General features: G+C 53.8%; 10 protein-coding genes across 10 annotated transcripts; 6 read left to right on the forward strand and 4 right to left on the reverse strand.

The window, feature by feature from the left end:
* Window positions 1-279: 279 nt before the first annotated feature.
* Window positions 280-5,229, forward strand: CTAM01_14585 (fungal specific transcription factor domain-containing protein; the record flags this gene model as incomplete). The annotated part of the gene is made up of 4 exons (XM_060530584.1): window positions 280-701; window positions 1,080-1,952; window positions 2,645-5,095; window positions 5,157-5,229. 4 exons carry the CDS (start codon window positions 280-282, stop codon window positions 5,227-5,229), a joined length of 3,819 nt encoding a protein of 1,272 aa, XP_060374840.1.
* Window positions 5,230-6,349: 1,120 nt separating this feature from the next.
* CTAM01_14586 (LysM domain-containing protein) lies at window positions 6,350-8,302 on the reverse strand (the record flags this gene model as incomplete). The annotated part of the gene is made up of 1 exon (XM_060530585.1): window positions 6,350-8,302. One exon carries the CDS (start codon window positions 8,300-8,302, stop codon window positions 6,350-6,352), a length of 1,953 nt encoding a protein of 650 aa, XP_060374841.1.
* Window positions 8,303-9,786: 1,484 nt separating this feature from the next.
* Window positions 9,787-10,780, forward strand: CTAM01_14587 (Arv1-like family protein; the record flags this gene model as incomplete). The annotated part of the gene is made up of 3 exons (XM_060530586.1): window positions 9,787-10,029; window positions 10,097-10,256; window positions 10,317-10,780. The coding sequence occupies 3 exons, from the start codon at window positions 9,787-9,789 to the stop codon at window positions 10,778-10,780; spliced, it is 867 nt and encodes a 288-aa protein (XP_060374842.1).
* Window positions 10,781-11,146: 366 nt separating this feature from the next.
* Window positions 11,147-11,538, reverse strand: CTAM01_14588 (ATP synthase subunit H; the record flags this gene model as incomplete). The annotated part of the gene is made up of 3 exons (XM_060530587.1): window positions 11,147-11,279; window positions 11,376-11,459; window positions 11,528-11,538. The coding sequence occupies 3 exons, from the start codon at window positions 11,536-11,538 to the stop codon at window positions 11,147-11,149; spliced, it is 228 nt and encodes a 75-aa protein (XP_060374843.1).
* Window positions 11,539-11,994: 456 nt separating this feature from the next.
* CTAM01_14589 (uncharacterized protein) lies at window positions 11,995-12,987 on the reverse strand (the record flags this gene model as incomplete). Its single annotated transcript, XM_060530588.1, has 2 exons — window positions 11,995-12,873; window positions 12,943-12,987. 2 exons carry the CDS (start codon window positions 12,985-12,987, stop codon window positions 11,995-11,997), a joined length of 924 nt encoding a protein of 307 aa, XP_060374844.1.
* Window positions 12,988-14,509: 1,522 nt separating this feature from the next.
* CTAM01_14590 (uncharacterized protein) lies at window positions 14,510-16,630 on the forward strand (the record flags this gene model as incomplete). The annotated part of the gene is made up of 3 exons (XM_060530589.1): window positions 14,510-14,554; window positions 14,627-14,788; window positions 14,843-16,630. 3 exons carry the CDS (start codon window positions 14,510-14,512, stop codon window positions 16,628-16,630), a joined length of 1,995 nt encoding a protein of 664 aa, XP_060374845.1.
* Window positions 16,631-17,362: 732 nt separating this feature from the next.
* Window positions 17,363-18,663, forward strand: CTAM01_14591 (bin/amphiphysin/Rvs domain for vesicular trafficking; the record flags this gene model as incomplete). Its single annotated transcript, XM_060530590.1, has 6 exons — window positions 17,363-17,394; window positions 17,469-17,550; window positions 17,624-17,706; window positions 17,770-18,370; window positions 18,430-18,561; window positions 18,628-18,663. The coding sequence occupies 6 exons, from the start codon at window positions 17,363-17,365 to the stop codon at window positions 18,661-18,663; spliced, it is 966 nt and encodes a 321-aa protein (XP_060374846.1).
* Window positions 18,664-19,533: 870 nt separating this feature from the next.
* Window positions 19,534-20,410, forward strand: CTAM01_14592 (uncharacterized protein; the record flags this gene model as incomplete). The annotated part of the gene is made up of 3 exons (XM_060530591.1): window positions 19,534-20,090; window positions 20,182-20,286; window positions 20,344-20,410. 3 exons carry the CDS (start codon window positions 19,534-19,536, stop codon window positions 20,408-20,410), a joined length of 729 nt encoding a protein of 242 aa, XP_060374847.1.
* Window positions 20,411-21,272: 862 nt separating this feature from the next.
* CTAM01_14593 (uncharacterized protein) lies at window positions 21,273-22,574 on the forward strand (the record flags this gene model as incomplete). The annotated part of the gene is made up of 1 exon (XM_060530592.1): window positions 21,273-22,574. The coding sequence occupies one exon, from the start codon at window positions 21,273-21,275 to the stop codon at window positions 22,572-22,574; it is 1,302 nt and encodes a 433-aa protein (XP_060374848.1).
* Window positions 22,575-22,710: 136 nt separating this feature from the next.
* Window positions 22,711-24,860, reverse strand: CTAM01_14594 (WD domain-containing protein; the record flags this gene model as incomplete). The annotated part of the gene is made up of 10 exons (XM_060530593.1): window positions 22,711-23,461; window positions 23,513-23,613; window positions 23,669-23,728; window positions 23,789-23,950; window positions 24,007-24,027; window positions 24,084-24,209; window positions 24,270-24,347; window positions 24,411-24,487; window positions 24,549-24,588; window positions 24,795-24,860. 10 exons carry the CDS (start codon window positions 24,858-24,860, stop codon window positions 22,711-22,713), a joined length of 1,482 nt encoding a protein of 493 aa, XP_060374849.1.
* Between the last annotated feature and the right edge of the window lie 2,722 nt (window positions 24,861-27,582).

Below are 27,582 nucleotides of genomic sequence, written 5' to 3' on the forward strand. Positions count from 1 at the left end.
CTTCCAGAGTCGCCCTTCGCGGTGGTTGTGTTGGTTGTTGAACTGCGTTACCATTTATCTTCGTTCTTCTGTTTTCATGTCCCTTTCTTTTTGCAAAGCAGCATAGAGTCTGGGCAGGCAGATGAGATCCTTCCTGCGCAAAGACACAACACGATAAAGTACTGACCGTTGTATACGGCAGCTTATTGCCCGAGTTACACGACAGCAAAACACGCCGGACAAAGCACAAACATCCTCATAAAGGTCAGGAGGTCACTCATCTCCTGAGGCCAGATTTGGATGGCTGTGCTCCAGTGGCCAAGTGTGCCGAATCTTGAAGAGGACGGCGACCTTGAATTTCCCGGAATTGTGCTATTGAAGCAGCAGCAGCAGCAGCAGCAGCAACAAGAAACCGATCAACACTACCATCGAAACGAGCAACTATCACAGCAAAACTACTTTGGATTTGAAGAAGAGACAAAACAAGACAGCGGGTTGCCAGAATTAGGCAAAGAAACCGACAGTGAGGTTCGAAAGCACAGCCTCGACCATCACGTCAGCCGCGACCTGGACTTGAACTTGACCTTCAGCCTTGACCTCGGCATCGACGGTGACATTGACCTTCCAGCGGCTCATGTTGATGCAGCCGAATCTGGGATTCTGGCAGAGAACAATTACAACGCGATTGCCGGTCTGCGGCAACAAAGCGAACCCAATCTAACGTCAGTGCTCTTCCCATTCCATCAGTCGCAGCAGAGACAAGAAGAAGAAAAAGAAGAACGGACGGGGCAACATCAGTTGTTGTTTGATACGGGTACATCAACGGATATAAGCTGCAGTGCAGGAGGAAGAGAAGAAGAAAGAGGAAGAAGAGAGGCAAGAGTTGTAGAGGTCTCCACGTTTGGATTGCACCTTCCCGGACCTCAACCTGTATTAGGTTCCGGACCTACTATTGACCCATCTTTTTCTCTTTTGGAATCATCCACAATACCAGCAACAACATCAGTAAGTAGAAGAACGACAGGAACAACATCATCATCAGGAGTTGCAGGACACTCGGCAGAAGTGCATTTTCCGAATTCCATCTCATCAATCTCCAGCCCCAGCAGCTCCGGCACTAGCAGCTCCACCGCCCCCGGTTCCACGTCCCGCAGGCCCATCCTCTTCTCATCAGCATCAGCACCGGCGCCAGCACCAGCACCCGCATCAGCATCAGCATCAGGGGAAACACCATTTGCCCACCCCCACTCCCACCACTCCTTGTTCTCGCTGACCTCACCCCCCCTCCACCCGCATCCGCATCCGCACCCGCACACGCACCCGCACCCACGCCACCTGAACAATTCTCGTACACATCAGAAGCACCAGAAGAAGTACCAGAAGCCTTACCAGCGTCAGCAGCAGCAGGGCCACTACCTCCAACACCAACACCACGCCCACTCCCCGTACCCAGCCGGCCAGGCCAGCCACCAGCACCACCACCATAATCACCAGGCTCCGCTGCCTCCGTCCATCCCAGTCTCGGTCTCAGTCCCAGCACCACCAACAACAGCACCACCAGCACAAACATATCCAGAGCCTGCGCCAGAGCCAGACGTTGTTGCGCCTGGGCCACCAGAGCCAGTGACTCGGCCGCTGCCACACCTGTTCCCTCCCACTGGCCCTCCTCCCATTACTAGTCGACCCGAGAAATTCGTCGACGAACCTCTTCACCATTACCCTCACGACTCCGTCGCAGCTCACGCTTCACGGTCGCCCATGGATGTCGATATGTCGTCGACCGACCTTTCGGCTCAGCAGCAGCAACAGCAGCAGCAGCTAAACCAGCAACAATCACCACAAAAATCAGAGTCGCCATCACAGGCCCCAGGAACCTCTACCGATCCAGCTGGCGCGAGTCCCAACGCTCAAGGTAGCTCTGCTGCTGCTGCCGCCGCGGCCGCGGCCGCCGCGAACCACTTGAGTTTTCGCAGGTTCGTCCCTCACCATCGACCCAAATTCCGTCAAATTTTTTCAATAGCCATCTTCCAATCAATGGCGGATGTAACCTGTGTGCTAATATATTTTTTGATTCGAATAGGCAACGAGCTTCTAGAGCTTGCGAGGTACGTAGTCTCACACCTTATTGTTTTGTCGCGCCCGCCATTCCGTGGCCCCTCTGCCCACTTTGTGCCGAGGTATCGCTACTCGCGCCGCGGCGCTGCGTTGCGCTCTACTGGTGCAATGCTGCCCTGCGAGATCTCACGCCCACCTCTTGTCGGCCTTCCGTTATCTGAATCAAAGCTAACCTTGTATTGTATAGACATGTCACGCCCGCAAGGTACGAATAGTCTTCTTTTCTACTTGAGTGTTCTTTCTCTTGTGGGCGATTGAGCTTCCGGGTCGGCCGATTCCTACCCACAACCGAATTCCACCTACCCCCTCCTCCGATCGACACTTTTCGCCAAACCTCTTCGTCTAATATCTTTGTCTAGGTACGATGCGACGCCGCGAGTCTCGGTGTGCCCTGCACAAACTGCGTAGCCTTCCAAATAGAATGTCGCATTCCGACCCCAAAGCGCAAGAAGACTACGAATGCCGGAACGAACAAGGACTCGGACAGGTCTGCCTCAGCTTCGCCGTTTCCACATGCTCCCAGTCATGGGCTAACTGAGGTGTGCTCCAGCGAGAAAGGAGATAATGCTGAAGAGCGTTCACCGAGAGCTCCCAGTGTTCCTGCGCCAGGACCTGGAACCTTCCCGCCGCGGACTCCTGCTGTCTATCATACCACAGATGGCACGCCGTCGTCCACCTATACCGAGTCGCAAGCCCGAAAGGAGGAAGTCGATAGTGGCACTTATCTCAACCTGGTGATGAAACCAAAGTTCACGAGAGCCCCTATAACGGATGCTGGCAGGGTCGCGTACCTCGGAGAGTCGTCCAATTTGACGTTGCTTGTACACGATCGACAAGGCTCGTCAGACGTAGTGCACTATCCTCTACCCGAAAATGTGAGGGGTTCCAGGGCCCGATTGACCGAGCTGGACAACGTCGAAATCGATATCCTGCACCAACGCGGCGCCTTCCTTCTACCGCCCAGATCTTTATGCGACGAGCTTATCGACTCCTACTTCAAATGGATCCATCCTATCGTTCCGGTCATCAACCGTACCCGCTTCATGCGACAGTACCGCGATCCCAAGAACCCGCCGTCCCTTTTATTACTGCAGGCTGTGCTGCTGGCCGGCTCAAGAGTCTGCACGAATCCACAGCTGATGGATGCCAATGGTTCGACGACGCCCGCTGCCCTGACCTTCTACAAAAGGGCAAAGGCGCTCTACGATGCCAACTACGAAGACGATCGGGTGACCATTGTGCAGTCGTTATTGTTGATGGGGTGGTACTGGGAAGGACCTGAAGATGTCACCAAGAACGTGTTTTATTGGAGTCGAGTCGCCACCATCGTTGCTCAGGGTTCTGGAATGCATCGAAGTGTTGAGCAGTCACAACTCAGCCGCTCCGACAAGAGGCTGTGGAAACGAATCTGGTGGACTCTCTTTACACGAGACAGGTCTGTTGCCGTTGCTCTCGGCCGACCAGTTCACATCAACCTCGACGACTCCGACGTCGAGATGCTCACTGAGGATGACTTTATCGAGGATGATGGCGACCGTAACAGCGAGTACCCTCCAGATCCCATACACGTGCAGTTCTTCATGCAGTACGTCAAGCTTTGCGAAATCATGGGCCTGGTGCTGTCTCAGCAGTACTCGGTAGCCTCCAAAGGACGACAGAGAAACGCCATCGACTTGACCCATAGCGATATGGCTCTCGCCGATTGGCTCCAAAATTGCCCAAAGATCGTGTACTGGGAGGTTGCTCGGCATCACTTTTGGTCAGCCCTGCTACACTCGAATTACTACACAACACTGTGCCTCTTACACAGAGCTCACATGCCGCCAAATGGAGGCAGTCGTTTCCCTGACGATTCTCCATATCCTTCACGAAACATTGCGTTCCAAGCCGCGGCTATGATCACCTCTATCATCGAGAACTTGGCAGCTCATGGCGAACTTCGATTCTGTCCGGCATTTGTTGTGTACAGCTTGTTTTCGGCCCTGATCATGCACGTCTACCAAATGCGGTCGCCGGTCCCATCGATTCAGCAGGTAACCCAGGACAGGTTAAGAACATGCATGCAGGCCCTCAAGGAAGTGTCGCGAGTTTGGCTGGTAGGAAAGATGGTGTATACCTTATTTGAGTCCATCATAGGAAACAAAGTGCTCGAGGAACGGCTGCAGAAGGCTGCGGGTAAGAGGCACAGGAAAGCGCAACAGGCGTTGGCACAGCTGGAGCAGCAACAGCGGCCGCAGGACGTTGCCAAGAGGAAGTACGACGACATGGCGATCGACTTCAGCGTCAATACTCCAACGCCTCAAGAGTCTTATGAAAGATCGCGTCCGCAGACCCCTAGCCATATGAAGGGCGACGGAGGTTCAAATCAGCAGACGATGCCGCCTCCGATCACATCACCCAATGCGAGACAGAACGCAGACACGTTCATGGGCGGAACCTCCTCTAGGCCACAGACCAGACCAGCGACGCCCTTCAACCCTTCATTCTCGGTGCCGGCCACACCGCCAGACCTGTATCTTGTTACACGTAACTCGCCGAATATTTCTCAGTCCTTGTGGGAAAACTTCCAACCCGACCAGCTTTTCCCAGACAGCGCAAGTATGCCTGCATTCCCGCACATGTCACCGCCACCGAATCACCATGGCCTAGATACAGGCCTCATGGCGCAGCTGCATAATCAAAACACGTCCCATGGTCTACCAGCACAAAGCACTCAGTTCCAAGCACGTGGCCCTACCAAACAAGGATTGAGTGGAAGCCCTCAGCAAGGCGCGAACGTCCTGGGGTCTGGCATGCAGGGTTTCCAGCAGCAGCAACCGCAGCAGCAACAACAGGCACAGGGGCAAGGGCAGAGCTCCAACAACAATAACAGCCTCAACAGCAATCTCTGGACAGCGAATTTCGACGGCTTGATGCCGGATGGACAAAGCCCAAGTGACAGCTGGAGTACAGGATCAGCTCAAGGGCAACCTGTTCCAAACACGCTCAATGTTGAAGATTGGTAGGTGGACGCCATGCTAGATTCCCGAGAACGCCGCAGAGAGCTAACGTTATTGTGCTAGGTTCCAATTCTTTGGTATCAATAACGGTGACCTGGCTAGCATGAATCTTGATTTGGGGTTAGGGCCCCAGTAGGGTGAATTCGTAGGGCGATTTTGCGCATATTCCATCCGCCGTGTCCAACGTATTTGCAATCGAAGTTGACATATGACTTGCACATGGCGGGAAGGTGCATAGCGGATGTATCGCCAAATGATACCATCTCGTCACGGGAGCTTCGTGTTTACTTAGTAGCATGTGTGGGAAAAGTCAGGACATTCCTGGGCGAGTGACCTAAGCAATCAATGTATACCGATTCTTCAATACAAGTTGATGGTTCAAACTTGAGAAGACATAAGCCATATGATGTGATGGTATGACACAATACGCTTACGTATGCCTTTTGACACGTTATTTAGAGAAGATGGGCTTTCACATGATACGGCTAGATCCTGAAGAGGCTTCAACTCCAGGCTCTGCTTTTTGCGTATATACTCAGCTTCATTCTCCCAACCGGCACGAAGAGTACCTTTCGAGATTCGGATCAGCCGAGTTTGGAACATATCTTCACATAGTCACCCTTTAGCAGTATAGGCAGGCATTTATAGTTTGATCCTGTAAATCAAGGACCAAAGTATTGGTGTTGAAAAAGCTGGCTGGGGGTCAATGATATTGCATAGCCAAAGACTAGGTGGATTCTAGAAGCTGATAGAAAAATTGTATCCTTTTCCCTTTCTCCCGCCTCCGCCTCGCTTCAGAAAGAACCCTCTCGTCAACAAACCCCTTGATCGCCTGCCCGCCAACCAAACCCTGGGTTGATAACCCAATCTTCTACTGCTCCCAAAGTCTAATGTTTGAAAATAAAAAGTTGTAAACAAAGATAAAGGGGGTGAAGGGGTTAGACAAGCGGTGAACCTAAGAGGCTGAAAGCCCAACCTGACCGGCACACTCACTTCACATCACACCCCTCCTTCTGTCTGCCCTTCCCTCAATGCCCGCTAACGCCTATATAATGCGCAATCACTCCAACACGAGTTCCGACACCTCTACATATCGCCCCTGCACCCAGACCGTTGGGATCTTCTTTATGAATTTGGATTACGAGGTGTGTTCCCGCCGAGGCTTTGTTCGAGGAGCACCGAGAGTACCCATCTGTAATCCCTAGTTCCAGACTCTTCCCATTTCAACAGCAAATGCAAACCAACTGTGAGCAAGCTCAGTCCGACTTTTTGCCCTTTGCTGCTGCTCCAGTGTTGCTCAAGCCTCGTCTCAAGACGGACCCCTCTCCATCGCTCCTCCCACTGGAGCCAATCGTCATAGGCGCAGCGTCAAGCAAGCCTGTGCTGGTTACTCCGCCGCTGGTTGCGGGCATAGGCAACCTTCCATCGTCACTGTTTGTATCAGTCAACTCGATGAGATCCAGATCATCTGGCTGACGGCTTCGGGACCCCAAGGTAGGCGTGCCCGGAGACTTTGCAAACGCGCCTCGAAGCCATGTCTCCACTGATGCTGCTGCACGGTCTAAGCCAGAGCCTTGTCGGGACGTCGCTGATAGATCCTGTCCCTCATCAAAAGGACTTTCTACAATGCCGCTGCTGGAACCCGGCCGAAATCCAAAGTTTGCGGTCTCGGACCCCATTACGGAAATCGATGGCAGAGACTCGTCGATGGCGATACCGGGGAGATGCTTCTTCGCCCAAGAATTTAAGTAATCTTTCTCCGGTCCAGGTGCTCGTACACTTCGCCCCAACGAGCCTACGCCTCCGGGCCTCCTCATCCATGCTGGCCGGGTATCGCCTGCATCACTGCCCATCCTGCTTCTCGACGATGCCGGAGTCGATCGCCCTGGAGTGCCGGGTAGGTTTGGTCGACTGCTCAAGTTGCTCTGGCGTCGCGACGATGGCCTACCGACTTGCTCTGGGCTTTCTGTGAGTCCAGCTGTTATGGCCGCGGCATCGAGAGAGTGTCTCGGCGTCGAGATGCTTGAGGTGCTTCGGAGGCTCTTCTTCCGACGTGGAGGGAAGTACCCAATCGTTTTGCTCGACACGCGGGCGATCTCAACTGGTTTTGGAACAGAGTCCAGTGCAACCCATCGAACGTGAGACCAAGGAGGCTCTTCTTGGTCATCGTTGTTGGAGAGTCGAGACGACGACCCGTTTTGAGTAGGCAGACTGAAGAAGTCGACTTGTTGTGGTTGTGCCGAGGTCTGCTTACCCCAGCCATGAGCGCTTCGAGGTTCTGGTGTTGGGGCTAGCAAGTCGACATTCTGCCCCTCGTGCGAGGGTGGCTCGCAAGGGCGACCCTTGACTTCGCATGCATCTACTGGTATGGCAAGCCACTTGCGCACCAGTATGTCTCTAGACCACAGGCCGTTTGCCTTTCTGAATGCGTCTTCGCGGCACCTGTACTTGAGCACTATGCCGGCATAGGTGTCAGTTGGTTGCACATGGTGTATATACACCAATTGATCTTGGACCTCTTCTTCCTGTGGTGCGTCCCTGGGGATTTCGTCCGAGTTTCTCTTCTTGTACTTGCCCGACACATCGAGGCCACCATTAACTCCGTCGTGACTTTCCAAAACGCTCGCTGTCCGGGCTGCCTTGAGGGCAGCATCTCTTTCTGCGAGAGAGCCTGCCGCAATGTCTCTCTGCGCAGGCCTACTATTGGGGGGCGGCGCTGGGCCCCAGTCTTTGGGAGCCTTTCGTGGCGGGGTAGAATAGTCTCTTTTCAAAGGATTGATGTTCGTCCGTCTCCTTTCCCTGTGATCTGACTCGTAGCCCGCATCGTGGACACTTCCACCAGACAAGATGGAAGAAGCAAGCCCTTGGATAGAAGCCCAGCCTTGCGACCATGTGGTGTCGAGGAAACTGGCCGAGTTTGGTGCGGTGTTGTTTCGACGGGCGGCGGAGGATGCACTTCGAGCACCGGACTTGGAGGCATCGCGGGATAAGTGGCTGGATGGCATGGGACTTGGCTCACGGCTTGGTGAACGCAAGGCAGAAAAGGAAGCCGACAGCTTATCCAAGGGCCCTCCGCCAGTAGAGGAGTCCTCTGCAGTGCTGATGAGACGCCGGTTGCGTGGGCGGGCTTCGGCATCATGACGTGCTGGCATGAGGGCCGAAGAAGACATGTGTGATGTCGACCCGGCCGGGTTTAGGGAATCTGCCATGATGGAGCAAGGCCGCCCACCTCGTCGCTTGGGTGGTAGGCAGTTGAAAGGGAGGGCATCAGCGCGTGGCTTCGATCATCGACAGTATTCGGTCGCTTGGAAGACGGTAATATGCGATCTGGGTCGGCAGCGCCGTGGGCGACTTCGGAGTAGGAAGCACAGAAGGTTGAAAGCGGTAGGTCGAAAGAGCGGGCGATAAAGTATGTGTTTCGGTCAAGGCGGATTAAGTTCACAGGGGACGTCAGAGTGTCGCTCTCGCGTGTATCTCGAAGGGAAGAACAGCTGAGGCCAAGGGAGGAGCAGGTGTAGTATTCGTTGGTTGGTTGAGGAATGAATGGATGGAAGTGATGTATGATGGCCGAATGGATGGACAATTGGAACCGTGGTCGTGTACCTTTTCTTTAGCGTATCCAGTAGGTAGCAGCCAGCATGGGAAGCAAGCAGTGACAAGCAGCAGCGGACGGGAAGCGGTGGTAGGATGGCGACCGTGGGTGGTGGCAGCAGGAGCGAACCGCATGTGCGTGTGCGATACTGTGGACGGGTAGGGAGTATGGGCACCTCTCCACTGGGCTAAGTGTCCTTCTACGTATGTATTGAAGTGCTGAGGCGGCGGGCTGCACTGTGGCCCGTCGAGAGATGTGGGCCGGGGTTTGTCAAGGGACTTGAAAGGACGGGACCCTTGGCCAGCCGCCAAAGACGACGCAATCACGCACTCAGAACTCTCTGGAAGGCAAGGTACCTTACCTCCGAACCTCGTGGCTCAAGGTACTTACAAGTAGGTAATGTAGGTAAGGTACCTTAGGTGCCGAGGACTGCTTGTGGCTCCTTGTCCTATCCGTACTGAAATGATTAGCGGTCCTTCCAGTGGAGACGAACAGGTGGCATTCCTGCAATCCCCTCCCCCCAATTCGCTTGAGGCCTGGGCTGTTTGAGAAGTCCCAAGTTAGCGGCTTACGGACATGAGTTCCCAGCGGTGGTGGGGGCGGATAATGGGGAAAGGGACATGACTGCCAGTCTTAATTACTGGAGAGACCTGGGAGAGTCATGTTCGTGGCTCGGCCACCCACCACCTGTGGTAATCAATTCGTCCCCTTGGAGTCTTGAAGTCCTGCTCCTCCGCTGGCTGAGGACATGAACCGTGCAGGGTACTTCCACTCCTCCGACTCGACGTTCCGCCCGGCTCCCAGCGGCCCCACTCAAACACTTTGTGCGAGCTCACGGTCGCGACAGGTACCTCTTTTTTCCCCCATATTGCAGAACTCCGAAGTACGAAGCTCGATTGGGATCCCGATTCTGGCGCAGCGCAGAGAGCTCCGGTGTAGACTGCCACGACCATGCTCGCTACGCGTTGCAATCGCATTATCGTTAGTCGCGTACCATCAAGCAAGTTTCAGTAGCGGGCAGCAAACGATACAGCGTTTACCCATGCCGAACGATCGAACTCTTTGCGACGTCTTTCGACCCTGACCACCCCCCATCTTGCGATGCCGATTTGTATCGAGTGCCGCCATCCGGTCAAGACCCTATGGACCAAATACTCCAACGCTGACGACAAGTCGAGCGGTCACAACATCCGCCTGACCGTTTGCAGAAATTGCGGCCACTTTTGCGACAAATACGTCGAGCACGACTTCGTGGTGCTGTTCATCGATCTCGTCCTGATTAAACCCCAGGTCTATCGTCATCTATTGCACAATACCTTGATGAAGGATGACGACCGTTTTGATGTAAGTCGTGGGGGAATTTGTGCTAGTACTATCTGCAAGACCCTCGCTGACGTTAATTCCTACGCAGTCATCCATCGTACGACTCGGCATCCTTTTGCTTCTATTCGACGTCTACTTGACATGGGCGCGCATTGAGAAGCAGACGGTGCCCATCTCTGCTCGGGGCGAGGGCGCCAACCTGGGCAGCTTGGCACAGCAGTCTATCGTGTCCCAATATTTCTTCTTCCGTATGTATCGTGAAGCATGCTGAGGGCTGACTCAGATGGAAGAAACTAATGTTCCGGCAGTCATCCTGTGCGCTTTGTCGACATTTGCCTTTCATATGAGCATTCGCTTCCTGACTTCGTCCAAGTTCTCCCCGCTCAACTTTTTCAACATCTTGCCCCGATATTCGCGTCCGAATTCCGTCTCGACCGCACTCCTCGTCTCGTCTTCGACCAAGCTATTTCCGATACTCATGGTCATATGGCAGTACGATGTCCCAGCTGCGGCTCGGTCGCTGGGCTGGGCCGTCGTAGCAAACAACGTCGAGGCCCTTCGTATTCTGCTGGATTGCGGCTACGGCGTTGCCACTTTGCTTGCCACGCTGGGAGCTCTAGCCCGGTGGACAGTGGGACGTAGTGTTCTCTGGGCTGCCGGGCTAGACGGAGTGGATTCCATCGGAGAGACGAGCATTGCTGCAGATGGCAAAGCCCTCTGGGCTCTGTTGATGTACGTGAGGGAGTGGGCAAGCGATCTAGCCGCAGGGTAACAGGCAGTATATAGCTGTAGAAGCCAGGCAAAGGAAATGCATGTGTAATATGTACCAGCCGGCATTGCGTGAATTGATGTTGCATAACTAGCCGTCTTGCCATTTCAGGTGCCTACCCAGTCCATCCATGATCCCCATCGCCACCGGACTAGTATCATCTGTCGGCATCTTGAGCTACAGATGCGAGGCGGCACTCTTCAACAGCCAGTCACGCGCCGTTCGTTCTATATGACAGAACCCTAACAAGCCCCTTAACGCCGTCCTTATGAAGTTGCAGTTGTGTAAAATCGATAATAGTACATCGCACCCATGGCGTTGCATCTCGCTCTCTTTCGCCCTTCCACCGTCACCTCGAATAACAGGTCGTCAATGGTGCACGGCGCTCTCTCGGAGGTTGCTGCGTTTGGGTTCGATCAAGGGGTGAAGTTGGGCGAGGAACGTGATGGCCCACATGAGATAGCAGCATGCGAGGGCAAGGAGGAGGGAGGATCTCCAGATGCTGTAGATGATGGTCAGCTGTGTCTCTGTCGCAGTGACGCATGGAATAGTAGTTCTCCGATTGCGGCATTTTGCTTCGAGTAGAGGGATAACATACATCTGCGTGTCGCCCTTGGGAGACAAGAACCATGCGCCAGCGCCCATCGCGACGACGATGACGAGGCCGACGAAGATGCTGTACCTATTGTTCTCTCACGTCAACACACATCGATCGCCAGAGTACGCTCGTCTATGGGAGAGGGAACACACCCTTGCGCCATTTTTGCTGCTTGATTCGGAAGAGGGTATGATTTTGGTGGATGTGCAGGTATGTCGGGTTTCGCGTTGATGTCGTCGTGCTGCTTCGTCGATTGCTTCTGTCGTCGTTGGGAAGGCTGAGCTAGGTAGGAGGGACGTCAGTTGTGGGTGCAGCTGTCGGCGCAGTGCACCAGCCGGCAGCTCGACCGTTGCTGGTGCTTAGTCATTCCCGTCTCTCCACCTGGTCTTCCAGCCTGCAAGAACCAATGCAAGTATTTTGTTAGTCAATTTTCATGTCACTAGTACTATATCTATATCCTATAACTCGAGTTTTGAGTAATATACGTCTTTCACTTCACGTCATGCAACTAAATCAGACTCAATATTCTCGTATCATTTTTTTCATTTTACATGATGTTGTGCATTAGTCTTTGATCTGATGCCCTTTGAGCCATGTCTCTAGCATCTAGGGCCCTTGCTCAAGAGTCGTTCTCGTACTTGAGGCCAGCTTCCTTTCTTACGGCGCCGTAGATGCCGGCCATATCACCTGATGGTCCTACGTGCTCCTTGACAATCTGTAGGTGCCTATCGGCGTTTTCAATATTTGGCAGCCGTGTCCCTGCGGCTTTGGCAATGGCCATGGCGTGCCCGGCGTCTTTCCTTGCCAAATCAACGGCGAAGAGCGGTTCCTCCCTCTTGTAATAGTCACCCTCCAACATGCGCACCGAGTACGCAGGGTAAGGGCTGCCACCGAACATGGCGTCGACAAACTGCTTCACGTAGCCGGTCCCGAGCCCGCTCTTCTCGGCAGCCACGTAGGTCTCAGCGAGCTGCTCGACCATGCCCAGGATGACGGTGTTACCCAGCACCTTCAACGTCGACGCCTTGTGGTACGGCTCGTCAGCCATGTTGATCTCGCGAGCCGCCATGGCATCGATATAGGGCCGGATCTTCTCGATCGAGGCCTTGGGCCCGGCAAGCACCAAGGTAGCGTTGCCAGCTGCTACCATGGCGGGTGCTCCGAACACGGGCGCGCAGATGAACTCGGCGCCCTTGTCCAGCACCGCCTTCGCGGCCGCTTCTGAGGCGCCGGGAGCTATGGTTGAGCACTCGACAAAAACTTTGCCCTCAAGTTTCTGCTGGGATGCGGTTGCGAATATTTCCTCCACTGCCTGGTCGTTGGCGACACATGTGAAGATGATGTCGGCCTGCGCGATGGCGTCCCCAAGCGCCTCGACGACCTGAGTCTTACCGGCGGGCAGGCTCTGGCTCAGTTCCGTGGCCCGCTTGGTGGTGCGGTTGTAGATGAGGAGTGGTTTGTCAAGTTTGGACTTTTCCGCAATGTTTTTACACATACCCTGAGCTGGTGAGCTCGCATATCACAACCGGAACGGGGTTTGCGACCCAAAACTCCGGGGACGACTCACCCTGCCGATGTTGCCGAGGCCGATCCAAAGAAGTGTCTGAGCCATTGTGAAGTGTGGTGGTTTGAAGATGACTGTGGTTGACAAGGATGGCTAGTAGTAGATGAGGTTGGAAAAGAATTATGCAATTGTAAAATTCAGTGGAACACAAGAAGTCAAGAGAGAAGTGTGTCAGTAATGAGAATGCAATGTAAGAGAAATTTGATGTAGTTGGTGACATGTAAGCGGCGGCATTAACATGCCGGCAAGCCCCTCAGGGTCTCGGTCAGTTGAGTTTGAAGAGCGAGGTGACGACAACGGCTTTGCCCGAGCGGGGTTGCTTCGGTTCATCATAGAGACCACAGCGGCACTTTCATCGGTAACTTGAGACAAACAATGGCCGCTAAGTAATTGGCTAGCATAGGTAGTGTATAGATAAGAGCATCTCGAGGTTAATGGAACGGCAATATGCCAGTATTAACTAAGGCCAGGTAAGGCGGGTTGTCAAGTCACTTAGTTCTATTCTACGGCGTCTTAACAGTAGTTGAGGACGAATGATCAGCCAACGGGCTTACAACTTTGCTCCACTGCATAGTACACTTTACAACTTATTCAATATCTTTTTTTCCACGCCAACGGAGCTCAGACGGCGGGAGCGCGTGCGGAGTTGAGCAAGGCAGTCCGGTCGATTAGTGTACATCTACGGCTGTTCCCGTCCTCGCAGCTGTGCCTTGGGGTGCCAAGCAGTGAGAGAGTCTCACTATACTAGAATGCCTGTACCTTTGTTAGTTGACGGCCGTTGGTGTAAGTCGTGCGAAGCTGCCGCTCATGAGGTTCTTTTTTGCCCCTCGTCACATGCGAGCCATTTTTTCAACATGTAAGCAATTGCATCGGCAGTGCGCGGTAAGAGATGAACCGCGCCAATTATTGAGGTTTTTTTGCGATTGGTGATTTGTCTTCTCTTACCTCGTCTGCTTGTCCGACAGCTCGCCTCGGTGCTCCGGTAATACTTGACGGTCGCCGATGGCGGTCCCCATGATGGAGACGTATCTGTTCTTATCGTCTTATCAGTACGCCCTTTGGTAGGTCACCTTGACTCACAAAGTGGGAATTTCTCGGTCGGGGGGACAGGGCGGGTTGCAGTTCGTGCTCTTCCGGCCTAAGCCAAGGTCCCTTTCCCTTCGTCACCGACTCTTAAACTCTGCCCGACATTGTTCCTGCAACTTCATTCAGACCGGCGCGATTCAGTGCCCAGACAGGTCCCAAGGACGATCCGGCAGTCAGTATAATGGCTGTCTGAAGGGATGGATCTGCTTTGACCCGCCCGTCTCTCACGACGCTGCTATTTCGCTGTCTCTAATCGGCTGGTGACTTGATCACAGACACCAGCTTCTTTTATTGTCTTCACTTGCTTCAATATTATATCTGCTCTTGCTTCTACCCTTCACGAAGGAACAACAGGATTGTGTTCAATCCGGACTTATTATCAAACATCAAACTGCCTCGCCTTCTATTCGCTCATCACATTGCCACTGTAGGCCAACGAAGCACATCACGGGCATGCCCTACACTTCTCGCCGTTATCGGTAAGATGCGGTCTCCAGCGTTGAAGCAAGCAAGCAACCTGGTTGCAAGGGTATGCGTTCAAACTCTTAATTCCATCACGTCTTCAAATCGTCGTGCCCAGGCCTTACAAGCTTCACATTAGGCACCGTTCGCCCTCGACTCTTACAGCCCGCCCAATTGCAGACTTTACCACCGCCCGCGGTTAGGAGGCACGCGCCAAGAAGAAGCCTTACAAAGTGCCCTTTCAGCAGTCCGCCACTCATCCAGCAATCAGGCCCGCGAGAGGCAACGAGCTGAAGACAGAGTATTATTGAACTCCCGCTCCGTTTCTTCTTTCAATCTCTGACATGAGCTGCAGGACTTTATTGTATCAGTCTTAGAGGCCTCGGCCACTCGTCGTGATGCCAAAGGCTACCTTCAAAAATATGCCCCTCAGTCCGGCGAGGATGGAGCCAAAAAGCGCAAAGTTTCCAAGTCGCAAGAGGGACCTGACCAAACTTATTCATCCGTTCGAGTCATCAATCAGGCGCCAAAATTCATCCAAGGCACTGAGTTTAAGGCCGAAACCGCCATTCCTGAAGGCGAACCCATCAATTTGGCAATTGTCAAGATACGCCTTCCTCAGGATGTTGACGACGAGATGCTGAATGCTATCGCCAAAACCCTGACCCAACTTAGGAAATTGGGACTCGTGAGCCTTATTGTCCTCGATGGAGGGCAAATATCGTCCCGAAAGCTTCTTCGGGAGCAGTCATGGAGAGTCCAGCAAGCCATTGAGACATTTGGCGAGCCAGGGAGCATTCTGCTCGATCAGTGCATTGCCGAGGCTGAGTCGCAGACAGCGCAAACGAAGGGATTCATGCCTTCGGGCGTTTATATCCAACACCCGCACCTTCTGCTGCGAGCTCTGCGAGACAATGCCATTGTTGTAGTACCTCCAGTCACCATGGCACACAACATGAAGAGTATCGACGTGGTGGACGCTGACGAAACCATCATTGCGCTGACCAAGTTTTTCTGTGGTCTTCAATTCAACGCCTCCGATAGCCCCGTTGGAGCGCCTGACTCCAGTCTCAGCCCTGGCGCCAAGGTCGCCTCAGTCGAAAAGGTCATCATCCTAGACCCAGCTGGAGGCACACCTCTGTCGGATGCACATGATGATTCGTGTCATCGATATATCAACTTGGACCAGGAATTTGAGGGCATCATGTATGGCCTCACGCACCCTACAGGATCAGAAGCTCGGCGAGGTAAATACTCCGAGAGTGTGCGCCAGCTCCACGCCCGTAACCTCGACCTTTCAAAGAAAGTGCTTGCGATGTTGCCCTCGACTTCTTCTGCCATAATCAGCACCCCGTCTGCTGCAGCAAACAAGCCGATCCGGCAGTTTACAAGCGTCACAACACGTAACCGGCAAAACCCTTTGATTCACAACCTCCTAACAGACAAGCCAGTATTTTCATCGTCACTACCGCTTGACCGCGTCCGCTCTGGGAAAAAGGGTGACATGGCGTCCGGCGAGACCCATGTGGCAACTTTGGTCAAACGCGGCATGCCACTTACAGTCTATCCTGATCCCACAATCAGTGCCTGGGTGCCACCACGACCGGGCGGCCCTCGCTTGAGGCTCACAGACACCTGTATAGACATGCCACGACTAGTCAATCTCATTAACGACTCCTTCAACCGGGAATTGGACGTTGAACACTACTTGGAGCGTGTCAACGAGAACCTGGCCGGTATCATCATTGCAGGAGAGTACGAGGGTGGAGCAATTCTGACCTGGGAGAAGCCTTTCGGGCTGGATGAGGAGACTGCATACAAGACCGCTCGACTGGTTCCGTACTTGGATAAGTTTGCGGTTCTCAAGAGCCGCCAGGGAAGTGGCGGAGTTGCAGATGTGGTTTTCAACGCCATGGTCAGAGGCTGCTTCCCAGAAGGCGTCTGCTGGCGTAGCCGACAGGACAACCCCGTCAATAAGTGGTATTTTGAGAGATCTCTGGGCACATGGAAACTCAAGGACACCAACTGGACCATGTTCTGGACAACGCCACACCTCCCACTAAGCGACCCGAAGCTATTGGATTACGAGAACGTTTGTCGTTACATTGAACCATCTTGGGCGGACACAAAGCCGCCGGACTAAGACCTCCAGGAGTGGCTCTGAAGAGGAGTTCCCTGTGGCAGTATTACCATTGGAATGGGTGGGGGTCAGATGAAGCCATATTCATAAAAAGAGAAATGAAAAATCCGAGATCAACGTTAATTTCTATGCGTGTCACACATGAATATTCTTAGCTGAGCCGTTGTGAATATCTATCCGTCGACGCCACTGGCTTACATGTGGGACTTAGTTGAAGGACGGTCATCAAGCAAGGTACCTAGCTATTCTTTGAAAGTACGGCAAAGGAAACGTGCATGTAAGCAAGGCCTAGAGTTTCCACCTGGGACCAAGAACCTACCCAGCTAGAATCTGCAGGACAAACTGCTGCTGGGTATTTCTAAGTAAGGTAAGGCAAGGGAGGGATGCATCCACCAACTACGAGGAGACAGTCACGACAGTGCCATCCAAAGAACCGAAAGGTGTTCCATAAATCACGTGCGCTAGTGTGCGCCCATTCCCTGCTGGACCGATCCACCTGGCCAGCTGCCCCTGGGTAGCTTGTGACAGCATGCTGGAGGTTGCTGTGCAGCCAATTTAACATACTGGATACCTGTCTATCTTGCTTCAGGTCGCAGGCAGGCACGAGGCAGAACTCCCGCATCTACAACCCACCTCAACCCGTTCAACAGGCACTATCGTCAGTGCCGACTTTCCCACAGCGACCGAGTTGTTTTCTTTTCCCACCTAACTTTGTCCCATCAAACCACCGCCAAGATGGATTTCAAGAATATCGGCAAAAGCTTCACGTGCGTTGTCGCATACCCTTCATGTCAGCGGTCGCGAGTGCTGTATCCAGGCTGACGAATTCCCAACAATGCAGCTCCTTTGGGTCCTCGATCACCCCTTTCGCTTCCCGTACTTTCCAGTACACCAAGGAGCAGCTTGGCCAGGCCGAGGACAAGGTACTTTGATTTCTTTGCGCTAATTTGATCAGTCATTCAATTAAGCAAGAGCTAATCGCCTCGTCCTCCATAGACCCAGCTTCCTCCCGACTACATTGATCTCGAGAAGCGCGTCGATGCCCTCAAGCAGGTCCATCAGAAGATGCTGGCTGTGACGTGAGTTCTCGACGGAGAGGCCCCATAAGCCGAAAACCGACCACTAACACCGATGACCCGAAGCTCGCAATACTCGAACGAGGCCTACGATTACCCGCCCAACATTAAGGAGACCTTCCAAGATCTCGGTCGCACCGTCAGCGAGAAGGTTACTCTTCTTTCGTCCGCTGGTTCCCCGGCCGAGGCCCAGGCAGCCCTGACCGCTCCTCCTTCGGCGAAGCCTCAGCCCAAGACCTTCAACCATGCCATTGCCCGGGCCAGTCTGTCAAGCAGCCAGGTCCTTCACCAGCAGCACACCGGTACGGGCGAAGATCCCTTGGCTACGGCGCTCGAGAAGTATGCCTTGGCTATGGAGCGCGTTGGTGAGTCCCGCATGGCCCAGGACGCTCAGATCCAGAGCCGCTTTCTTGCCGGCTGGAACACCACCTTGAACACCAACCTCAAGTTCGCGACCCGCGCCCGCCAAAACGTCGAGAAGTCCCGCTTGACTCTCGATGCCGCCAAGGCCCGCGCCCACGGTACCACTTGGAAGATGGGCCCCGGCGCCACTCGTCCCGACGAGGGTCAGCCGCAGGAGCTGAGCCCTGAGGCCCAGGAGGAGATCGAGAAGGCCGAGGACGACTTTGTCACGCAGACTGAGGAGGCCGTTGGTGTCATGAAGAATGTCCGTACACATGGACTTTTTGCCTGCACGAAATCGGTGATTGCTAACTCTCTTTACAGGTTCTGGATACCCCTGAGCCCCTTCGCAACCTCGCCGACCTGATTGCTGCTCAGATCGAGTACCACAAGAAGGCTTACGAGATCTTGAGCGAGCTCGCCCCGGTTGTCGATGGCCTGCAGGTTGAGCAGGAGGTTAGTCGCGCCTCGAACTACGAAGTATAACGAAGACCGATCCGTGCTGACGCCCTTTCGCTGCAGGCCAGCTACCGCAAGAGCCGTGAGAACGCCTCTTAAGCGGCTGGAAGTGAGCGCCTATTTTCTTGATCGCCGCCGCCTTCGCAGTATAGCAGCTTCATCGTACCTAGCTTCGGCCGATGTGTAGCGAACTGCCAGCATTCCGCGGGTTGATGTGCTTGAGGGCTGGAGGAAGCCCGATTGCTTTCGTTGCAGCCGGTGTGGCTGGGGCCGCGTATGTTACGCACCATGCATCGTTGAGAGACGACTTGTTTCTACTTCAGCCATGTGTGACTTGAGGGACAACTTCGATTCATTGTCGACGCCCGAAACCCCCATGGTAGGGTGTGAGAGCGTCCTGGTTACGTCGTTCAAGGTTGATTTTACGGCTTCTGAATATAGAGTTGTTTTCATGTTTGACGAGTTCCGAACGACTCCCAGCAATTGCGGCTGGCAGTACGGTTTGGCACAAAATTCAAATAGCTTGTCCGCTTTATCAATCCAGTGCCAGCCTGCATGCCTACCTATCGTGTGTTCATGTCCAGAGAGTCTCTCGTTGGTCATGATATCAGTAGTGCATCATCGGTGAAGCGTCATGCGAATGACAATATTTGGTTCCCAAATTGCCGTCACCACTTCACTCAAAATCTTGAGTGAAGCACAGAATGCGGCCCAAATCCCTAAGCTTGTCAAATGCATGTATTGGATTGGAATAAATGCTATGAAAAAGCGATGCACATTTGCACCTCCGAGAGTGTCTGACTGACAAACTAGAGTCACGTGACTTGGAGTGCTGACTTATGTAAGGAAATCTACTGGTCAACGAAATCCAAGCGACACTACCTCCCCAAGTGCTGCCGACCTTGCGCTCCATAGCTCAATTCACCGAACACCCGCGATCTCCAATTCGAGCCAATTGATATCGCAACCATGCGGAGAACATTTCGCCTGCTCGCGGGCGTCAAGCCTGCTCGCTATCTCGAAGCCGGCACCCCGACAGGTCTCACCGGCCTCTGGACACACAACAGCCCGCGGTCGACGCTGCTCTATCTGTACGGTACCACCCTCGAGAAGCTCCAGACGGTCCCCGAGTCCTCCCTCTACCGCCAATCGGTCGAAGCCATCACGAAGCACCGCCTCAGCCTCGTCGAAGCGACGGTACCGCCCGGATACCCCGAGTGGGAGAAGAGGGCGGAGCAGATTGTCAAGGAGAAGCCCGAACAGTTCCGCCTCGTCAGCGGCCGCGTCGACGGCAGCGGCGCGCGGACGGTGAAGCTCGGCGGCAGGACGTTTGTCGTCGCGACACAGCACGAGGAGCAGGACGTCCGCTACGAGGAGTGGGACGGCGAGAAGGACGAGGGCGGTACCCTGGAGGGCCCCCGTAGCGAGGCCGAGCGAAAGGACCACCAGCTTCTCGCCGACCGCAAGGACCTGAACGATGTTGCCAAGGTGCAGTGGGAGGCGGAGCCGCAATTGACGGCCGACCAGTACGTTTTTGTGTTTTCCCGGAGCAGGACCCTCACATCGAGACGGTTTTGCTAGCAACGGGGAAGGGGGGCTTATACTGACATGTTGTAGGATTTCCGAGTTGGAGACCAAGATCGGAGCCGGCCTCATTGAGGAGGTCATTCAGGTTGCCGAGGGCGAGCTGAAGCTCGTGGATGTGATGACCCAGGCCAAGGTGTACGTTCTTTCCTCTCTCATCCATTTTCTCCCGACCTTGCTAACAGCCATAATCAGATGGGAGGACCTTGAGGAGAAGCCTGTTGAGGGCCAGTGGACTTACTTTGAGCGCAAGTCTGCGTAAGCGGATGCTTGTAACTGCTGAAGACACTTGCCAATTCTAGATAATGTACATTAGGCGACTGTGATGACCAAAGATACATCGAGACGTTGCTTTTTTCCCCCTTCCCATGACTTGTTGCATACACACACAAAGGCAGCTATCGTGAAAGTGCCTCTTTTCCTGCGTTCCATGCTGGACTATGGGGTTCAATTCCAGGAATTTACCACAACATGACCTTTGTCGGTTGTTGAGTCTCGAGACGGGAAAAATGGGCTAGTTGAGGCTTTGCTTGCCTTGCCCCAAGATCAAATAGAGCTTGAAGTGCGTAGTGCCTCGAGGCAGGTCAAATTTCGATCCATTGGAACTAGCAGCTGTACGGGACTATCGTGATGACAAGCTTACAAAGAAACCCAAGAGTTGGGGAGAAATGATTAAGGGACGCTCACTCCGGAGCGATACTTCTTAGATCGAGTTAGGGTGAAGAGCAGATGAAGATCAAGAACAAGGCTGCCCTGGACCCCTAATCACAATATTTAGCCATAGACAATTACTTGAACTAGATTCCAACAGAAAGGCAGTCATGAAGTCTGGCGCTAAGTAATTTCGAGCAGCTTGTTGAAGCTTCCACGCCCATCCCTCGATGCTTGGTACCCTTGTGGTAGACACAGTGTAAATGAAGCAGACGGCCCCGCTTCACTCTTGACCGAATTCTCACCACACACTCACCTTACTTACACCACTACCTCAACCTCACTCAAGCCGACCAAGAGAAATGAACCTTCAATAACAATATCAACATATTCATAGAATATTTGACATCAATAGCTATACCCGTGTTATCAGAACCTCATCACATGGGCCCGCGCACTGGGCGAAAGCGACCATGAGCCAGCCAGCCACCAGCCGCAAGAGGTCTGCCTCAGCGATGTCGATGAGCGACAGCAACGAGTATAGATACCAGTCTCAGCTCCCCAGCGACTCTATCAACCCGCTCAGCCATACTCCTTCCATCCTCCGCCAGCTCCATCTAGCCGGTCTCGCAGAGACGGATGAGCTGCCCTCGAGGACGCAGCGCAAATTTCCGCACCGCCACTGGCAGGACCCAGATGCGCCGGCCCGCGTAGGACCGTCCGCCTCGTCGGCGTCTCTATTAAAAGCGCTCGAGACCAGCGAGGTAGAAGAAGGCGAAGAGAATCTAGAGGAAGAAGAAGACGACAAGAAGCGCCGCCGCAAGAAAAAGGACAGCACCCTTAAACCAAAATACGCCTCTGAAAAATCCCCCTTCCGGCCCCTCGTCCGGGCAATCTACGGCTTCCTAGACGCCGGCGACGTCGCCAACGCCAAGCGCGCCTTTGGCATCCTCGCGCGGTCCACGGCCCACGGCAAACCCGTCGACGTGCGGCGCAACCACTACTGGGCCCTCGGCGCTGAGATCCTCATGCGCGAGGGCGGCAGCGCGCGCGCCACGGCCACGGACGACGAGGCGTACCCGTTCGCCAACGCCCCGCGTGTGCGCGAGTACTTTCGGGACCTGATCCAGCGGTTTCCTTACAACTACAAGCACCGCCACGCCGTGTGCGCCGTCGACTTTTGGCCTGCGCTGTTGAGTTACGAGGTTTTCCAGGTGCATGCGCAGCACGCGGTCTCGTTGAGGCGGGTGAATCGCGAGGCGGAGGATTGGGAGGATGAGTCGTGGCAGGAGCCTTCTTCGCTCCTCGACGGCGGTGCCGGGGATGACAGCATGATGGAGGGATCCGGCCTCCGGTCGTCTGAGCAGGTCAACGGGCGGGACACGCGGCTGCGGCAGGCGAGGGACCAGATCCGGCTCAAGACGCTCGACATGCTGCGCGAAGTGGCGGGCCTCATGAACGACCTGCTAGAGGATCGGCCTTTTTCGCACAGCGCCGAGCTGTGGCGGGTGCGCGGGATGGTGTCGCTGTACATCGGCGACTTGCTCATCCCGTCGTACACGCTTGACGAGGAGGGCGGCCAGATGGCGGAAGCCAGGGCGCGGCGGGAGGCGGAGAGGAATAACGCGCGGAGCAGCTTTCAGAAGATGGCGGAGCACGGCGGGAAATTTGATGCTTTGATTCAGAAGCTGATGGCGCCCGTTGAGGAGGACGAGGGACCTATGTTGCCTGTCTTCTCGTCACTCCCCTTCAGAGAGTATCGTACAGCTAGCTAGAAGCGCTGGCCAATACTATTCTGACGCGGAAAACTAAGCTACCTAGTCGAGAGCATCAGAGAGATTGAGACGGACCAAGGGACCGTCCTCTCTATCTGGTATTACCCTCCAACACCCCTCCATCCTATTAAGTCACTCACGCATCCTTCTTGGGTACCCATCTCTGGAAAACAAGAGCAAAGTTGGAGCTACCCACAACGACGCACCATTCACCTCCGGGGCTCCAAGCAACCTGTCTACCAACGAAAGTTGAAGCGCCGCAGTTCTCAATCTTGTGAGGCTTCAGAGGCACCTGAGGGTTGCCGACGGTGAACTTGCCATCCCACGTCTGCAGCGTTTCCTGGTTGTACTGGGCCCTCAGCTCGGGAATTTGCTCGAGCTCCGTCCGGTGAGCCTTGTCGGCCGCCTTCTTCTCTCGGACCGTCGGCGCGGCCTTGCCGTTCGTATTGGCCCGATGGGTGATGGCCGGCAGCCAACTGGGCTTCAGAACGGCCTCTTCGCCGTCTCTCTTGGGCCTCTTGACGGCGTTGACGTAGTCGTGGAAGCCTGTAATCTGCTCAAAGTCCCAGAAGTAGATTTTGCCGTTGGCGTTGCAGAAGGCTAGAATAGGGTGCTGATCGGGGACGAAGTGCAGCTTGAACCGCATGAAGAATTGCGGGCCGCAACCGAGCGTTTGGAACTCGATGAGCCGCGTGTAGGGAGCTGGACATTCTGCCGAAACGCCCGGGCTAAAGGCAGAGCGGGTGAGATTGGCCGGGTTGATGGTTGTCGGGGCCATGGACTGCGGAGGGGGCGGGTCCTGGGACGAGAAGCCTTCAATCTTCCACAAGACAATCACATCATCGTGGCAGGCTCTAGAAAGAATGTAGTCGCCATAGAAGGACACGCTGTGAGAAATCAGTACTGTGTAATATGCAGTTTTTCAAGCAAAGACTAACCAATCCACGAGACTGCTGTGAACCTCTGATGTTGAGAAGTGAGGATAATGAACCTCCACTGGGCGGTCGGTGTGCTCAGTGGGAAGGTCTGGTACTGTCCACTGTGCGGTCTGTTAATCATGGGACATGGGAGCGGCGCATGGAATTATTGCTTACGAGATTGATAATCTGGTCATGGCCGGCGGAAAGAATATATCGGCCCGTGTCGTGCCATGCCTATACACAAGAGTTAGCCTCAGAGTTGCAACCAGAACGCGGCAATAGAGCTATACGTACTAATGTTAGCAGGTTCCAGTAATGACCTTCGCCTCCAAGAATGCACAAGCAGGGCTGCTTCTCATGTTTGGGATCTAGACTCCATATCCGGACTGTCGTATCGTCGGAACACGAGGCGATAATCAGAGGGTCTATCGGAGACGTGACCACGTCACAAACGTCCTGAAGATTCATCAGCGGGAGCCCCCAATATGTGATATTATCCAGGCATGACTCACTCCGCCGTGGCCTACGAGACACTAAGTGAGATGTGAGCAAATCCTCTGCAGGATACGTTAGATGTGTCTCAACTCACGTTGACGAGCTTCTGTTCGATTATGTCGTAAACCTTGATCTTGGCGTCTTCGCCGCCGTAGCACAATAGCGGCCTGCCGGTCTCCGCGTCTCTTGTCCAAGTGCAGGAGTAATTTCTTGCCTCAGTCTTTATCCGAGTCAGTTGCCGAGGCTGCTGTGGGTAATTTGAATACTAGGGAGGACGCACATCATCATCCCGTATTATGCTGATAATTTCGCATGGATTCGAGTCGTCGGCAGCTGCAGTGAGGCGACAAACTATTATCTGGAGAAGAGGTCAGGGCTCAAAGATCACTCCCAAGACAACCACTCGGATGCAGCAACTTACATGCTTCTTACTGACGGCGGCGAAGACGGGTCTCGCATCCAATGGTTGATAGGGGCAGAATTTGACATCAAAGAACTCTGAGGCGAGATTAGCCACTGTTGATAGCATGCCTCGAGATAATGCTGGGGCAGGGCTTACCAGGCACCGGATCATCTTGAGCGAGGAACCTAGTGTCATCCTACAGTTCATGTTAGCGGAAACTCTATTGAACGGCAAAGAGCCACGTAAAGAACATGGCATTCTCAATGTAGCTATTGCAGCTGGGATAACTCTGATGGGAATTCATAGATACACGGGTAAGGGAGAAAAGGTAAGAATAGACTAAGAGCAGTAAGGGGACCTCGACCCCAGTTCGGCTAGCTCAAAGAAAGGGGGAGCAAGTACCTCGAGATGAACCGAGACTCTCAGTCTCGGAAAGTCATATGGAGTTGGTGTTGAGGTGGGGGCCATGACAAAATTGAATGTCAATAGAGGTCGGGAGCGGAGGACGCGTTGAAGGCAACCCAGGCCTGAAGTTCAGAGATGGCCAACCAACTCTTTTGCGCGGAAACTTCTTACGGATAGTCTTGTCTGTCAGAGTGCAACTGCGGGCGGAGGGCGTGAGAGGGAGGCAAGACGCGTCGAGATGCAGTTGATAACTCGAGATCAGCTTTGTGTTTATTGGCGTGTGTTTTGTGCAAGGACTCTTGTTAGTTGTAGCTGCTCCGGTCCCAGGTCATAACCTCAAGTCGGACTTTCGTTACGGGTGCACTAAGTACCTAGGTAAGATAAGGTAAGCAGAGAGAATTGACAAAGAGCAAGGCAATGCTATGCAATGAAAGTGGCAGTTGGCAACAGAAAGAAATCGGTAAGAATGCTCCGTGCCTAGCGCGTGAACTCAAGGTACGGTGTACCTAGGTAGTAAGGTAATGAAGCAATGCAGGGCAAGGTAAGGTAGCTCACCTAGCAGGTAAATTGGAAAGGAAGGAGACGGAGCCCGGCAGGTGGGGCTTGCGTTTTCTCACTTGTTCTCGCCGAATGTGGACGTGAAAAGAGGAAACTTTGAAAATAGAACACGCAGTCGGTCGCGCACTCGTCAATAGGAACTTTCCGCTTTAGTGGGCCGCCCCGTGGTTGACGGAACCTCGAATACCTACCTAGTCAAGGCCGGGCCGGGGCCACTACAGTGCCCGAATCAGTGGAGGAAGGGGTCAATTGGGGTTGATGATGGAAACGTCTTTAACGGTTGCGCTAGCCCTCGAACAGCACCGGCCATGAGAACATCACATCAGCAACCTCGAACCATTTCCGATTTTATCACGACCGGGATTTCTCCAGGTCCCCAGGCTTTCAACAAGTATGGATTTGGGCCACATTTTGCACCATTTTCTCTCATCAACCCCGCCTCTTAATAAAGACCAACCCAAAGTATGGATGGGTACGTCAATTCGATGTGTAAACCAAAGATTGTCCATACAGAAGGTGACACGCGAGCGATGATACAAAACTATTGTCATTCGGTCATCATTGAAACTACCATGGCTGAGAAGTCAACAAACCGGCTGCGTACTAACGTATCTACCTGGCGGGAGGGCACAAGGGCGAGCAAACATTGAAAAAACTACCAGCTGTAGGTTCAAAAAGACCTGCGATTTCCCCTTCGGGCATATGACAGGGAAGGAGGCGATATCATTGAGGCGCCGTCAAATAACAAGACTTCAAACCCAAGATGTCTCCGTCATTTTTGCCATGTTTTGACAGCAGACTCGGAAGAAAAATGATATTTGGGGACGGGGATGGCTTCCTAAGGAGGGTGATTAGGATGTGATTAGGAGGTGATTGATCGAGGAAACGTCAAGCCTTCCTCGACATCGAAAGCCTAGGAGGAGCAACGGGATGTTGAGAAAAGAGAGGGGAGACAGGGCTATTAGATCGGTCGATGACAAAAGAGACCGAATACTCTTGTACCGTTCCAAGGATCGAGTACTTGAAGTGCGGAGCGAAGTTTGGCACACCTACCAACCTTTCTAGGGCAATGGCACCTTGATGAAGGTATCCAAGAAAAACCGAGTTGTCATCCGGTACCTCGGAACGCTGTACCTCCCTAAGGAACCCTAGGTACCTTAACACCTTACCTACTTTACCTCGCCTTGCCTTAGGGTCCTTCTTTCCCCGGGGTGTGTGTCCTGCACGGTTCGTCCTCCGGGCCAATTCCATGTCGAATTGGTGCAGGGAAAGAGCGGATCTCCAGGGATAGTGGATACTGGTGTGGCCGCACCGGCTCTTTTCCTGGCCCGCGGACACTACTACTCTACCTCAGCACCTCACAGACCAAGCCATCTTCAAACGTCGACTACTGAAATGGTTTCGCGTAGTATCTGTACGAGTCTGAGACCTCCCAAGCAGATGCCAGACGGCTGATGCCGCAAGACACCATTATGCAAGCGCTGAGCATCACCTAGCATCAGACTAAAGAACGCCCTGCATTATCCAAGAGGTAAACCAGGCGCGAAAAAGGTAAGGAGGCTGATTGTTGCGGCGCCGCGTGATATCCAAGTCTTTTGTGTAACGTGAGAGCTCGTCTGACTAGCTTCTCATCACAGTTTGATACTCAATTCTCGAAAAACGATACTGTTCCCAGGCTTCGTCTCTGCTTCCCGGTACTCATTGCATTGCACACAGAATGGCAGCAGTGCAGTACGACATCAGTGCAGGCACGAAGCATTGATTCCTCAATCGCATTCGCAAGACAAAGAGGCACATCATTTGAGGATACGTCAGCTGGCATCCAGGGATGTGAGAAATGACGGCGGGTCGCCATCTTCAAAGGCCCTCGTCTCTTGCAAATTCTCATACCGCCCAATCGTCGAGTCTCGATGCCAACCATCCATCACCGCATTTCGATATCGAGCCTGCATCGCCCTCGTACAGCAAGAAATCCCATTATGCTCCGGCCTGTCAATACCATACGTCTACGGAGCACTGTACGGATCCCTCCATGTCTGTTCAACCCCTGACAGCTGTGTCATGGCAATTGGGATCCGCAAACTGTTAATAAACCTGTCCCGTCGTGGGTCTTTGTCCGTGGGCCATGCTGGGTACGCCGCCGCGATATCTTTCATGTCGGTCGCACAAACCATCCGCCCCCCGCGACCTGGCACCGCGTTCTCGGCATCCTGTCTACATGTGGTTC

This window comes from Colletotrichum tamarilloi, assembly GCF_030869305.1.
Source record: "Colletotrichum tamarilloi strain Tom-12 chromosome Unknown Scaffold_127.1, whole genome shotgun sequence".
In the NCBI taxonomy this organism is placed as follows: domain Eukaryota; kingdom Fungi; phylum Ascomycota; class Sordariomycetes; order Glomerellales; family Glomerellaceae; genus Colletotrichum; species Colletotrichum tamarilloi.